Source organism: Eleutherodactylus coqui, chromosome 8, assembly GCF_035609145.1.
Source record: "Eleutherodactylus coqui strain aEleCoq1 chromosome 8, aEleCoq1.hap1, whole genome shotgun sequence".
NCBI lineage: Eukaryota > Metazoa > Chordata > Amphibia > Anura > Eleutherodactylidae > Eleutherodactylus > Eleutherodactylus coqui.
The window spans coordinates 79,077,201-79,092,506 of record NC_089844.1 but is presented as its reverse complement, the minus strand read 5'-3'; the positions used below and the strand labels follow the sequence as shown (position 1 = coordinate 79,092,506).

At 44.0% G+C, this 15,306-nt stretch overlaps 1 protein-coding gene across 1 annotated transcript in view; it reads right to left on the bottom strand.

Moving 5' to 3' along the window:
- STK39 (serine/threonine kinase 39) overlaps nt 1-11,867 on the bottom strand; it is a 410,115-nt gene extending 398,248 nt beyond the window's left edge. Inside the window, exon 1 of the mRNA XM_066575910.1 lies at nt 11,676-11,867. Within this exon, the coding sequence (XP_066432007.1) occupies nt 11,676-11,778 (103 nt within the window). The 5' untranslated portion in view covers nt 11,779-11,867. The remainder of the gene's footprint in view (nt 1-11,675) is intronic.
- Nucleotides 11,868-15,306: the final 3,439 nt, after the last annotated feature.

The following is a 15,306-nucleotide window of genomic DNA, read 5'->3' as shown; positions in this document are numbered from 1 at the left end:
GTATAGCATCGGAGGCAAACAAAAATTTCACTTAAATGCATGTATTTGAGGCTAACAATCATTTTTGCAATAGGGTTTAAGGGCTTCTGCACATAGGCATGTTTTAGTCCCGTTATGCAACCGTGAAAATCCCCGTCGCGTAATAGAATGCAACAAAACCGTTGATTTCATGATTTTGTTTGCATTAGCGGTATTCTCACCTGGTAATACTACGTACGGGAAAGACTGGGCAGAACCTATCTTCCCGTTACTTTTTCAAACTCACGCGCTATGGCCTGGAGCTCGAATGGCCCGGAAAAAAAATGGGCAAACATAGTTGCGCATACGTTCATGTGTTTTTGCCCTCATTAAAAATTTTGCACCGTCTGTCATTTGCAGTTTCTACCTAGCACTGTATACAGACACTAGAGTCTAATGGGCCATTTACATGGGACGATTATCATTCAGAATCGGAATTTTGAACAATAGTCATCCTGTGTAAATGCATACAGAAAACTGCACGACGTGCCGTCAGTGTAAACAGCAGTCGTTCACTTGCCAGCAGGGCTTTCAGCATTGCCAGTGATACTTGCTCCTGTGTAACGGCACCAGAGCGAGCATCACTGGGACTCGCCGTCGGGCCTTATTTGCCTGACAGCTCGTCCTGTCTTAATGGGGCATTAGTCTCAGTAGGAAATCTGTAAGTGAGGCTGATCCTTAGTTTTCAGCCTTCATCTCTTCTCTCCTGCACTTTTTATCAGCTAATTTATAACCCCAACAAAGATAAATTTTGTTGTGGTCATAATTTAGCCAATAAGAACACGCAGGAGAGAAGAGAGCAGAGGGAAACTAAGGATCAGACTCACTAACAGATCTCCTACTGAGACGTAGACTACAGTGTCTATATATAATGATGCGTGCAAGTATTTAAGTAAAAAAGAATGTGCCCACCAAAGGGGCAAAACTTTCAAAAGAGTGCTGCCATGTGGAAGTTTGATCATAGACATCCAGGTTCTGATATCCCCACCAACTGCTAAAACAAAGGTGCAGAAATCCTCATATGAGTGCTCTGCCAAATCGGCTCTTCTCGGAGTGGTGAACCAGCTCAACAAGACGTCTATAAACGTCGCTGATCACTGCCAAAGAGCTACAGTACTTAGCTGACCGCTTTGACCCCTTGATTTTAGCAATTGGTGATGGTCTTAGTAACTAGCCCACCCCCAACCCTTCCCTGCTGTCAATAGTTTTCTAAACATTACCCATTAAGTGTGAAAAAAGTAGCAGGTTTGTCAAGTAGGTTCTGCTTAAGTCCTATGTAAAATCACAAATAATGCATTGTAATTTCAGAATTTATTGTGCATAATTACAAACTGAGCTCTTCTGAATCGGTCTTAATGATATTTGGCCCATGTAAATGATCAGTGCAATCACTGTAAACAGATGTAGTTTACAGTTAATATCCAATATTCCACTGAACAACATCTGCTTTTTAGGTCCATAATTCTATACTGATGAATTTCATAATCCATTATTATAGGAGTTGGAGTTGAGCCTCGTTTTTCTGACACACAGCTCCAAACCCCTGTATAGCTGTAAAGTCAGGTGAGCAGCGCTCAATGGCGCAGCAGTGACAGATGGAGATGGAGGCAGTTAAATGCAGCAAATTAAATTTTTACTAAACCGACAACATAATTACATTTTGCGCCATAGGGGAAGACATGGCTTTAAAGGGGTTGTCCGAATAAAAGAGCTGCTTCTAGTAAAATAATAAACTGAGTAGCACTTACACCTCCGCTGCCGCTGGTATCCAGCGCTGCAGCCCGCTCTGGTCCCAGTGTTTGTTGTGACAGCCGACATTAAAGGAAATCATGTGACTGCTGTAGCCAATCAGAGGCAGTGATATCACATCCCCAAAATCCTGGCATCATGGGGATCAGAATGCAAGGGCTGATGCCAATAGAACGAGTAGTCACCTGCACTCTTGTGATGGCAAATGCCAGGACCAGAGCAGGGTCACAGTGCTGGATCCTGACGGGGGTGAAGAGGTAAGTACTGCTTAGTTTGTTATTTTTCTATAGGGGGTCCTATAAAAGTTATATTGTCGGATAACTGGACAACCACTTTATGTAGCACAACAGTCCAAAAACATTTAATGGAATTGTGCCAGGTTATAAAGTTATCCTGTTTCCACAGGATAGGGGATAACCTTGTGATCAGTGGAGATCAGACCACTGGGACCCCCACTTATCCCGAGAACTGGGATCCGGTCGGTCCCTGAGTGAATACACTAGAGGTGATGCAGGCCTTCACTTCAAAGACAGATTCAGAGATTTCCAAGTTCAAGCACTTCAGCACTTTTTGTAGGGCCCTTGTGCGAAAGAGCATCAGGGGGCTCATCTTTCTGTCTTTGCATCGGCTGTGATAGAAGGGCACTGGCTAGGTTATTATAATGAGCCGACAATCCTCTTTTATATATAATGCCACCTATGGCCCCTTTTAGATATAACACCACCCCTATCCCCTTTAGGTATAATGCCACCTATGGCCCCTTTTTGGATATGCCACTTTTCCCCCATTTTACATATATATGGCACCTCTTGACCCCCTTTTTCATATACGTGCCCCATTTTGCACCCTTTTGCATACAAATGGCACCTTTTACATATCAATGCCACCTTTAGCCCCTGTAACATATACACTACCGTTCAAAGGTTTGGGGTCACATTGAAATGTCCTTATTTTTGAAGGAAAAGCACTGTACTTTTCAATGAAGATAACTTTAAACTAGTCCTAACTTTAAACAAATGCACTCTATACATTGCTAATGTGGTAAATGACTATTCTAGCTGCAAATGCCTGGTTTTTGTGCAAAATCTACAAAGGTGAATAGAGGCCCATTTCCAGCAACTATCACTCCAGTGTTCTAATGGTACAATGTGTTTGCTCATTGGCTCAGAAGGCTAATTGATGATTAGAAAACCCTTGTGCAATCATGTTCACACATCTGAAAACAGTCTAGCTCGTTACAGAAGCTACAAAACTGACCTTCCTGTGAGCAGATTGAGTTTCTGGAGCATCACATTTGTGGGGTCAATTAAACGCTCAAAATGGCCAGAAAAAGAGAACTTTCATCTGAAACTCGACAGTCTATTCTTGTTCTTAGAAATGAAGGCTATTCCATGCGAGAAATTGCTAAGAAATTGAAGATTTCCTACAACGGTGTGTACTACTCCCTTCAGAGGACAGCACAAACAGGCTCTAACCAGAGTAGAAAAAGAAGTGGGAGGCCGCGTTGCACAACTAAGCAAGAAGATAAGCACATTAGAGTCTCTAGTTTGAGAAACAGACGCCTCACAGGTACCCAACTGGCATCTTCATTAAATAGTACCCGCAAAACACCAGTGTCAACATCTACAGTGAAGAGGCGGCTGCGGGATTTTGGGCTTCAGGGCAGAGTGGCAAAGAAAAAGCCATATCTGAGACTGGCCAATAAAAGAAAAAGATTAAGATGGGCAAAAGAACACAGACATTGGACAGAGGAAGACTGGAAAAAAGTGTTGTGGATGGATGAATCCAAGTTTGAGGTGTTTGGATCACAAAGAAGAACGTTTGTGAGACGCAGAACAAATGAAAAGATGCTGGAAGAATGCCTGACACCATCTGTTAAGCATGGTGGAGGTAATGTGATGGTCTGGGGTTGCTTTGGTGCTGGTAAGGTGGGAGATTTGTACAGGGTAAAAGGGATTCTGAATAAGGAAGGCTATCACTCCATTTTGCAACGCCATGCCATACCCAGTGGACAGCGCTTGATTGGAACCAATTTCATCCTACAACAGGGCAATGACCCTAAACACACCTCCAAATTGTGCAAGAACTATTTACAGCAGAAGCAGGCAGCTGGTATTCTATCGGTAATGGAGTGGCCAGCGCAGTCACCAGATCTGAACCCCATTGAGCTGTTATGGGAGCAGCTTGACCGTATGGTACGCCAGAAGTGCCCATCCAACCAATCCAACTTGTGGGAGATGCTTCTAGAAGCATGGGGTGCAATTTCTCAAGCTTACCTCAACAAATTAACAGCTAGAATGTCAAAGGTGTGCAATGCTGTAATTGCTGCAAAAGGAGGATTCTTTGACGAAAGCAAAGTTTGATGTAAAAACAATGTTATTTCAAATACAAATCATTATTTCTAACCTTGTCAATGTCTTGACTCTATTTTCTATTCATTTCACAATGCATGGTGGTGAATAAGTGTTACTTTTCATGGAAAACACAAAATTGTTTGGGTGACCCCAAACTTTTGAACGGTAGTGTAGATTTCACCTATTTCCCCCTTTTCATGCAGTGTGCCCCCTTATAAATATGTAATTAAATTAAAAAAAGTACACCCCTCTTCTGTCACTCCCCGGCAGCTGTAATCGGCGCCTCTCTGCCTCATTAACTTTCGGCTTTTGTGATCATGTGACACACAGATGATGGCAACAGGCAAGAGACTGGGGATTGCTTACATGGATCACGTGTGTCACATGATCATACAATCTGGAAGTCAGCGAGGAAAAACAGCGCTGATCACAGCTGCTGGGGAGTAACAGAAGAAGTAAGTATGTCCTTTTTAAAATTCTATTATTTGGACTAAATGAAATTTAAATCAGAGGCTGCAAGCTGCTGTGCTGACCCAACAGCCCGGGTCTGCTTCCTCTCCTAGACCCAACAGCCCGGGTCTGCTTCCCCTCCTAGACCCAACAGCCCGGGTCTGCTTCCCCTCCTAGACCCAACAGCCCGGGTCTGCTTCCCCTCCTAGACCCAACAGCCCGGGTCTGCTTCCCCTCCTAGACCCAACAGCCCGGGTCTGCTTCCCCTCCTAGATCCAACAGCCTGGGTCTGCTTCCCCTCCTAGACCCCTGTGCATTCTGGGCCCACACAGGCACAGTGCGCCCCTTCAACTGCCCAGGTTTGCCGGCTGTTGCCACCGGCCCTAGACTGAAGAGTTGCTTTAAGTTTTGGTCCCCTTTGAAACAAAATGTTACTTTCCTCTTTCTCTCATAGTCTGCTTCAGCAACAGGAACTTAGAGCTTTTGTGATCTACATAAAAGTGCATTATACAGTAAGCGAGATTTGGAGAAGTAAACTAGGAAAGTGACAGTGCAACCAGTAACAATATGTTTACTGATATATTTGCTGAAAATCCGCAAAAAGCACAAGTAACAATATAATAAAGCTGTTATCCATCTTGGCCTTATGAATGAGATGTGCAAGAAATCCCTGTTCACATAAGCAGCATTCCAATAACTAGTCCCTATCACTCCGCTATATACTCCACGGTAGCGACACAACTAAATATAGACTGTACAGCTCCTGGACGATCAGTCTTCAGGGCATTCAAACCAGGAACTGAGAAAGCAATATCTCAAATGAATGGCGGTAACATATTATGCAAAATTGTTAATTAAATCCTTTACTGTGCACAAACCTGCAGGACCTTTCATACAGGAAATTGAATAATATCCAATACTGAATGCTTACTGCAAAAATGAAGTCTTTTCAGAATACTTTGGGGAGGCAAATTGTAATTTACAACCAAAAACCATCATCTGACTGCACTATCAGTAACGCGGCAATGGAGTCACAATGTAATCTATTGCTTATGCATTATCATTCGGCAATATATTGTGCATGGGCTGCAGAAAAGCATCACGTAATGTATTATTATAAATCATGTATGGACTCTGAGGATTGACAGTATACACTACCGGTTAAAGGTTTTACAACACTTTAATTTCTCCAGTTATTTTTGGCATTAACACAGTTCAAGTCCAGCAAATAATATGATATGGCTCAAAGGTTCAAAAGTAAGTTAAAAACCTAAAAATGTGAAATTGCAACCTGAAAGGCAACAATAGTCTGAATTTATGATTTTAATCAAAGAGCTCTTTTGAGTGAACCCATCAAGGACAGCTGCGCTGTAACACAGAAAGCAAATTATGGTTTGAAATTGGATGCAAATTATTCCTACAGGTGTGTCAACTTTTGTAGATTACTTTCAAACCATCTGATTGTATATAACCAGTGTTAGAACAGACTGCATTAGAGCAGCAACAGAGCATATTGCTATTATAATGGCAGCAAAAAGGCAATCAACCAAAGAAGATAGGCAGACAATTATAACCCTCAGGGCGCCTACCCACTGGCGTTGCCGATTTTTGTGCGTGAAAAACGCAGCGTTTTCCGCAGCAATTTTCGCGGTGTTTTTCGTTAATTTCCATTGACAATCATAGGTGCATTAAGAGAAAAATAAGGAGACATATGCAACTGACAGTTCCTATGTTAAAAATTGCAACGGACCGGAAAAAAAAAACCCCAATGGACAAGAACACATTCTATGCTAATTGCTCTTCAGAAAAAACGCAAAACGCAATTTAGCATCGCAGGAAAAAAAACGCCAGTGGGTAGGCTCCCTAAGAAGTGCAGGTCTGTCCTACAGGGAAATTATCAAGAAAGCCAAGGCAGTCAGTATAGTTACCTATACTATCAAAAGGCACTTTGAAAACTGGAGGAAACTCTGACAGGAAGAGGTCTGGTAGACCAAAAGCCACAACAAAATCAGATAAGGTTTTGAGAGTCAACAGTTTGCGTGATCGGTGCCTCACAGGACAAAATCTTCAAGCTCAAGCTTAAGGGCCATAGAAGCGTTCATATGTGCGCAATTTGAAGCGTAAAACAGAGTGCACCTAAAAAAAGATAGGACATGCACTATCTTTGGTACGCGTTTTGCAGGAGTTTCCATTGACTCCTATGGGAGCAGGAGTTAATAGAAACTCCTGTGCTGCCAATAGCTTCCCCGCTGCTTACAGAAGAACATTTAAAAGGTGCTTCTGGGCAGAAGCACTTTTTAAATGTCCTGTTGTTAACTCCTTAGTCCCCGCGGGGATGAGGGGCTTCCCGAGGGTTCCGCTAATCACCGCAGAGAGTTTCCTTATTACTGAACACTGTGACAGCACTGTCACAGTGTTTATTCATGATGGGACTACCCGCAAAGATGAAAGAATCCCATGTCACAGCTGTGGCAAAAGAGCGCGATGCTATCCCATTAATTTCAATGGGGGTCAGCTCTGCTGCTGCCCCATTGAAAGCAATGGGATGAAGGCAACCCCTGCAGGGATTTTCAGGAAAGCGCTTGAAATATAAGCCCTACCCCAAAAATAACCTCTAGCTGCATGAAAAAATAATTTAAAAAGCACATAATCTAAAAGCGTTGTCTGGTGGCTCTGGTGCTTGTTCTCTCCCCGACACTGTTCTTCATTTCTTCTGGCCGTGGATTAAAAAGTCCCCACCTCTTGGAAGCTGCCTCTGATTGGCTGAGCGCAGGGACCAATCACAGCCATTCAATTATTGAATCAGGGGTTCATATTAGACGATGATCCAAAACATACTTCTAGGTTATGTCTGAACTACTTAAGATGACAGGAAGCCGGGAGCCTTCAAAGAATAGAATGGCCTGCACAGTCACCAGACTTAAGCCCTATTTAGCTTGTTTGGGATGAACTGGACAGAACGGTGAAAGCAAAGCAACCTACAACTGCAGCACATTTATGGGAACTTCTGCAACAATGCTGGGAAGAAATTTCTGAACAATATCTGAGTACAATTATAAAAACAATGCCTCGATTGTGTAACGCTGGTATATCAGCTAGAGGAGGCTACTTTGAAGAGTCAAAAAAAAAGATATAGGCCGCCTGTACACGGCCGCAGCGGAGTTTTACCTTTTGCCCAGCCGGTGACCCCTGTGTATCTATCTGGCGTCTTCTTTCTGTGCTGCGGATGTGCCAGCAGGCGCACATGCAGTACAGATAACGCCGCACCATTGCTAGGCAATGGGGCGGATCCTGCGACCGTTCTGCGATGATGATTGCGAAATGGCTGCGGGAGGGACGGCTTCCATTGACTTCAATGGAAACCGTCTGTGTGGAGCTCACACAAAATCGCAGCATGCTGTGATTTCATCTCCGCGAGTGGAAAAATTGAAGTCGATTTCCGCTCATGGACATGAAATCGCGTATTGCCATAGCATTCTATGGGCTGAATTGCTGAGGAATCCGGAGGTAGATGCTAGCTCCAGATTTCGCAATGCAAATCCGCTCATGTGCAGGAGGCCTTGATTTGGTGAAACAAAGGTAATGCATTATTTTTACTTATTTTACCTTGTTTATTTGTTCTGCGCTTACATTTTTAAATACATTTCAGGCATCATTACACTGTGTAAATATTAATAAAAACTGGAAGAAGTGACTTGTTCTAAAACTTTTGACTGCTAGTGTTAGTCCAGTGCTGGAGTTTGTACTGAAATATACACTGAATGTCCACATTGTTTGGGGGGCTTCACAGGGAGCGGGACTGCTCTGCATGGAAATTTTGCTGCATTTACCATATTAGCAAAGTGGACGAGATTTTGAAAGTCTTGTTCATGAGCTGCGGAAATGACCCACACAAAACCCATGTGAAAATTGACTTGCAGCGCGGAATTCAAATCCAAGACATCAATTTTATCGCTGTCTCTGCTGCAGAATTCACCTCTTCTCAATAAGGGGATGACTTCTGCACAGGAATTTGCGATGCGCCCCTCACCAAATGGTGCAGGTTTGGAGGCAGACATTCTGCGGCTGAATGTCCGCTGCGGACATTCCGCTGGAAATCAGGTCCGTGCGGACCCACATTATAATGGGAAAATTAGATGGTCTGAGCGACTTTCAACCAAGCCTGGTCATCGGTGCTAGACTCATATACTGCCAGCCTTGTGGGGTTTACATGTGTAGCCGTGTGGAGGGTATACAGAAAATGCTGTGATCGAGGAAGAATATCCAGCGAAAGGGCATCCTGTGGATGTAAACACACCGTGATGTGAGGAGTCCAGAACGGGGACACTGTGGCCCCTCATTGGCACCTGAATGGGACAATTGGAGGGTACAGTGCTGGATCGCCACGGCTAATGACTGGTAGGTACCCCTTATTTTATTGTTTTAAGGCTGCCTTCACACGAGCATCAAAATCGCGCAAGATTTGTGCATTGCGAGACGCACAAATATGAACCCCATTCTTTTGAATGGGGTCATGCACATGAGCGATGTTTTCCTGCATGGCACCACGATGCGATGCCAAGCAGGAAGCAAATCGCAGCATGTCCTATCTTGGGGCCGGTGGCAGCAGTGTACCATGTGCTTGGAGCACACGATGCGATGTGAGGTCTTCCACTGAAAACAATGAGGGAAACTGTGTGAAAATTGCATGTTGTTTCAGTAGCAAAAATGGAAAAATTGCACTCGAATGATAATCACGTCCACAGGCAAAGTGATTTTTTTTATTTGCTCACATAGAATATAATGGGCAATATTACCCAAAAAATTAGGATGCACTGCAATTTTTCAATTTTGCACTATTGGTGTGCGCAAAAAAAACGCTTGTGTAATGTAACTAGAGATGAGCGAACGTGCTCGGCCACGCCCCTTTTTCGCCCGAATACCGCGATTTTCGAGTACTTCCGTACTCGGGCGAAAAAATTCGGGGGGCGCCGTGGCGGCACGGGGGGTAGCAGTGGGGAGTGGGGGGGAGAGGGAGAGAGAGAGGGCTCCCCCCTGTTCCCCGCTGCTACCCCCCGCACCGCCACGCCTCTCCCCGCCCCCCGGCGCCCCCCGAATCTTTTCACCCGAGTACTGAAGTACTCGAAAATGGCGGTACTCGGACGAGTAATTACTCGAAACGAGTACGTTCGCTCATCTCTAAATGTAACCCATTGTAAATAAAGGGTTATTACAATGTGCGAGTTCTGTGCATCTCACAATCACGAAGAACTTGCACAATTTTCTTGCCCATAAAATGCGGCCTAAGGGCTCCTACCCACTTGCGCTTTTTTTAATGCTGCGATATCGCTGCGTTTTTTTAATGCGAATGTCAATGGAACTATCTAATATTAAAAACGCATCGCAGGTTGGTTCTTTGCGATTTTTGTGCGACGCGTTTTTAACATTAGAAAGTCCCATTGACATTCACGTAAAAAAACAAAAAAAAACGCAAGCGTGTAGGAGCCCTAAGGGACATATGGGTGTATAATTTACTAAGGCCCCCTTCACACGAGCGTATGCGCATTTGCAGATGCAAGAGCATAGCCTTTTTGTGGAATGACCAATGCTATTTTGCGCATGCAACTGCATATTTTGCTGCACTTTTTGCTCCCGCAAATCATGTATGTTTGTGCGCGGCAAACAATGATGCACTGACTGAAATGGCTAATTAGTCTAATGGGTTCCGGATGTGTTCTTTTTTTCCAGCAGAATAAAGCAGCGTATCACTCATCTCTTTGCATATTGCATGCGCATTTGCGAACACCCCATTGACTTCTATGGGGATCTTTGGTGCACTAATTCGCAGAAAATAGAGCATGCTGCGTTTTTCTTGTGCGACTGAAATGCGCAGGTAAAATTTGCGCTTGTGAATGAACCCATTGAAATGATTGGATTCTATCCTCTGCGTAATGCATGCATAAATTGTGTAAATCTAGCCTAAAAACCGCTTTCAGACGAACGTATATCAGCTCTATATTTGGTCTGGGATTGGCAGACTGAAATACGGAGCTAATGTAAATCTATGTACCTATTCATATGGCTGTCTATTTTTTTTTTCCAAAACACAGCGTGACCTATTTTTGTCCATTTTCTGCTGGGCAAGTACAGATCAATATTTGCGCAGTTGAAAATAACACCAACGACTGTAAATACGGAAGTAAACAACACTGATGACATACGGTTGTGATGTCATGTGTCCATATTACGGATTCATATCGCGGACATGTTACAATACGCTCGTCTGAAACTGACCAGACTAAAATGAACGTGGCAGGGCAGATTTTATACACTTTAAATCCACAAATAAGTTTCCTGTTGCCTGACAGCAAGCAGAGATCTTGAAAACCCTGAGGAATTGATCAACAATATTGCAATATTACAAAATTGCAGAACTTTTCATTATAGAATAAACTTTATTTGCTCAGCCCCTTTAACTTTGAGCCTCCACATTTACTGACACATTGCTTCTCTTGTGTGTCAGTTTTCTATCCATTTGTGGTTCTCGGAAAGTGAATTGCGTAATCAAAGGAATAGCAACATTGTAAATCATCATTCATTGTCACCAAAGATACAATGATTATAGTCTTAAGGGCTTTCATCCCATAAACATATTATTACGTCTTAGGCCGGCTATAGACTCAGCAGCACATGACTCAAGTTGTAAAATGCCACATGAGGCTGCAAGACACTGTGACCAAGCATCATCTGTCCTTGAGGGGCACCCTGGCACTAGTACATGATGCCAGGGATCAGCAGCCTCCAATAAGCCGGATCCCCGACTCACAGTGATGATGATATTGCACAGGGGAACTGGAGAGAATTGGGTGTAGTAGGTGTGATCTTAAAGGGGAAGCACAGAGTGACAGGGGAGAACTCTCCTGCAAGGGGGGGGCGATGATGCAATGATTAAGGAACTTTCTTAGTCCTTGGATATGTACATACAAGACGAGGAGCATCACTGCAGTGCCAGCTGTTGTAGAGCTGCAGCAGAGCTGGGGGCAGTAGGAGGCCTAGAGAGCCCTGCTGCCACCTGACTGACTGATGCCCTGGCACACACACACATAAGAGATTATATGCACTAACCAATAACCTCCTGCAGCTCGTAGCTCTCCCTGCAGATGGGCCACCCGATGGGCTGCGCTGGGGGCTGGAGGTGCACCGGGGAGTCGTTCAGCTGCTCTGCCATCCTGGAGGGTGATGCTGCTGGTGGGCACCTCTGCTGCGGGCTGGCACCTCACTGATCACTGACAGCCGGGCAGGCACAGGGCTGGAGAGGAGGAGGGGAGGAGAGGGAGGTGCAGCCGGTGCTTCCTCCTGGGTGACAGCGGAGGGAGGTGGCGCTTCCTCACCACCGGCCTCCTGCATGGGCGATGATACCCAGCGGGCATCCGGAGAGGCTGCGGGCATCGGGGCACAGTGGTGGGATACACTCGGGGGGACTACATTGTACGGACTGCTGGGTACAAGGAACAGGAGGACCAGCCCTGCGCAAAGTTCAGCCTGAAGTTCTCTCCGTTATAATGTATCTTCTAGTGTTTATATTTACTGTATTATGTTTAGATTGGAAAATGTATCATTTGTCGAATCGCGGCAGAAAAGGACTTTATTATGTACTACTTAGTCCCTATATAAGACGACATTGTTGGAGTATTATACACTTCTCTAATTACTGCTTGTTAGCCTCTATAGCATCTATATAATATATACACTTATTACTACTAATAGAATATTAGAAGTAATGGGAATATAGAATACTATAGAATATATTGTTGAAGTATTATACACTTCTCTAATTACTACTAGTTATCCTCTATATAATCTATTCACTTATTACTGCTAGTAGTTACTTCCTATACAATATATATTGTTGGAGTATGAGGCTGGTCCCACACAACCGTATTTGAATTGCAGATTCCGCGATCGCTGACCATGCGGGTGATTCGCGGTAAAACATGGGCATTGAACGGCATGTATTTTCGAATTTTTCTTCACACCTGCAGGTATGAATTACAGATTCTGCAAGCGGAAGAAAGATCGCAGCATGCTCTATTTTAATGCAGATTCTGCACGGACAGGCTCCATTGATGTGAATGGATGCATGCGAAGAGCAGCCCAAATGCAATTTAGCATCGCGTATGATAGGCGGAATCTGCTGCAGACCACATACATCCACACGGAAAATCACACGCATCCGTGACCAAGTGCATCCATACGCAATTTGTTTTCAGCGATAGATCACGGGTCTTCCGCTGTAGATTTCCGCATGCGGTATCCAACCCGTTCATGTGAGCCCAGCCTTATGCACTTCTGTTATTACAAGTTATTATCTATGTATTTTATACAATTATTATTACTAGTAGTTACTTTACTTTCTATATAATATACTGTTGGAGTCTTATATTTCTTATATTACTAGTTATTCTTTATATCATTTACATCATTAGGGCTAATAAGGGAGATGGAATAAATCCTCCACAGTGCCACCTGTGGAGGATTTATTCCATCTCCCTTATTTGCATATTACCCAGAGGAGCGTGCGTGGCCATTTGAGTCTCCTCACTTAGTTTATAGTATATAGTTGCTCTCTCTAAGGAGAAAATATAGCGTTTCTGACCATCATTAGGGCTTAAACACATGGCCGTGTTTTCCTCCCGTTATGCGGCCATGATAATCACGGCCTCATAACAGGACAAAACAAAATCACTGATTTCAATTGATTTCAGTGGTTTCATTTCTATATCACTATTCTCACCCATTAATTGTATGGGCGAGAAAAGATATGACTTTCTGGCACGTAGTATAAACTATGGCGCAGAGCTTGAATGGCTGGCGAGGAAGAAAAAACCTTGTTCATGTGCAACTACCCTCTGTACCACTGAGCGGAGTTGTGCATATGGCTGTCTGAAACGCTTTCAAATACAACTATTTATGCTCTTTTAGGGGATTTCATAAACCCGCTTACTCCAAAAATATGACATTAAAGGAGTTGTACCCAAATTACAAGGTATCCCTTAGGCCAGATTCACACTGGTATATTTGTGTGGGCAAAATGTACACACGCAATATGCAGAGAATTCACATGTGCATATTTTTCCTGCACATTTGAGTTGTGCAAAAAAAACTGCAGCATGCTCTACTTTTCTGCGCATTTGTATACCAAAGATCCCCATAGAGGTCAATGTGCGCAGAATACGCAAGGAGATGTGTAATACGATGTGTAATTCCGTTGGAAAAAAAGAACACATCTTAAACTCATTAGACTAATTTGCCAATTTGCTTTTTTGTTTGCCATGCACAAATGGACATATCTTGTGGGCGCAAAAAGTATATTAAAATATGCCAATGCGCATGAAAAAAGCATCATTTAGGGGGAAAAATTCCTTCCTGACTCCAATCTGGCAATCGGAATAATTCCTGGCTCACTGACCCTTCTGAAGTTATTAATGATTATAACTAGAGATGAGCGAACGTACTCGGTAAGGGCGATTTCGCAATCGAGCACCGCGATTTTCGAGTACTTCACTACTCGGGTGAAAAGTACTCGGGTGCGCTGTGGGGCGGGGGGTTGCAGAGGGGAGTGGGGGGTAGCAGCGGGGAACAGAGGGGAGCCCTCTCTCGCTGCCGGCGTGCCGAGCACATCTACCGCCTGGCTGAAGAAAGAGGATCCGGCCGCGACGGAGGGCAGGTCTGTAGCGTCCGGACAGGTAAGTAAATTCTTCTTTTTAGCCTCATGTCCTCGGGAAAGGAGAGACCCGCTGCGGGATTCTCTATGAAGAATCCGCGGCGGGCCTGATTTTCCCCGTGGACATGAGGCCTTAGACGTAGAGGGCACACCCTTGTTACAGTCTCAGTCCTGGGTATCAATAGATAATGCGAGAGATCTCTGTTTTGTCCCTATATATATTTTTGCATAGGTATTAGGTTGCCCCTCAGCCATCCATCCTTTCTGTTAATTACTTTAGTTGTTCACCTTTGTACCTGCTCAAGCTCTAATATGTCCTTCTCGAGTACCGGTGTCCAAAGTGTGTGGTGTTCAGCACATAGAGAGCATGTTGGATTGCTGTCCAATGAAAGTTGCGCCAGAGAATTTAAGATACAACTTTTAAATTGCCCATGAGCAATAAGCCTAAGGGACTCTTCACACGGGATGGAATAGGCTGCACGATGTAGCCAGATCCGCAGTTGCAGAATTCCACGCCAAAATGCATAGGCCAAACTATGGATTTTGATGCAGCATTGCAAGCAGGTTCTAAGCCATTTTCAATTCTGCATCAAAATCTGTAAGTAGACTTTGAAATTTGGTGCAGAATTTACTGCGGCTTGCAAAGATGCAATTTTTATGTGGGTGTGATGCGTTTTGCAAGTGAATTGCAATCTTCTCGCACGTAAAAAATGTGTGTGAAAATTACCCCTCGTTCCCTATGGAAGCAAAAGAATTGCATTGCACTTACATGAAATGCACATGTACTTGCGAGCACGACGAGATTTTTTTTCTGCTCCCTTAGGGAAGAATGGGGGATATTACCCAAAAATAGGATTTGCTGCAATTTTCTCTCATATCACTTTTTCTCGCAGCACATGTAAATGCCCACTTTAAGAACAATGCGTTATTTTTAGAGATGAGCGAACGTACTCGGATAAGCACTACTCGTCCGAGTAATGTGCTTTATCCGAGTATCGCTGTGCTCGTCTTGAAAGATTCGGGGAGCGCCGC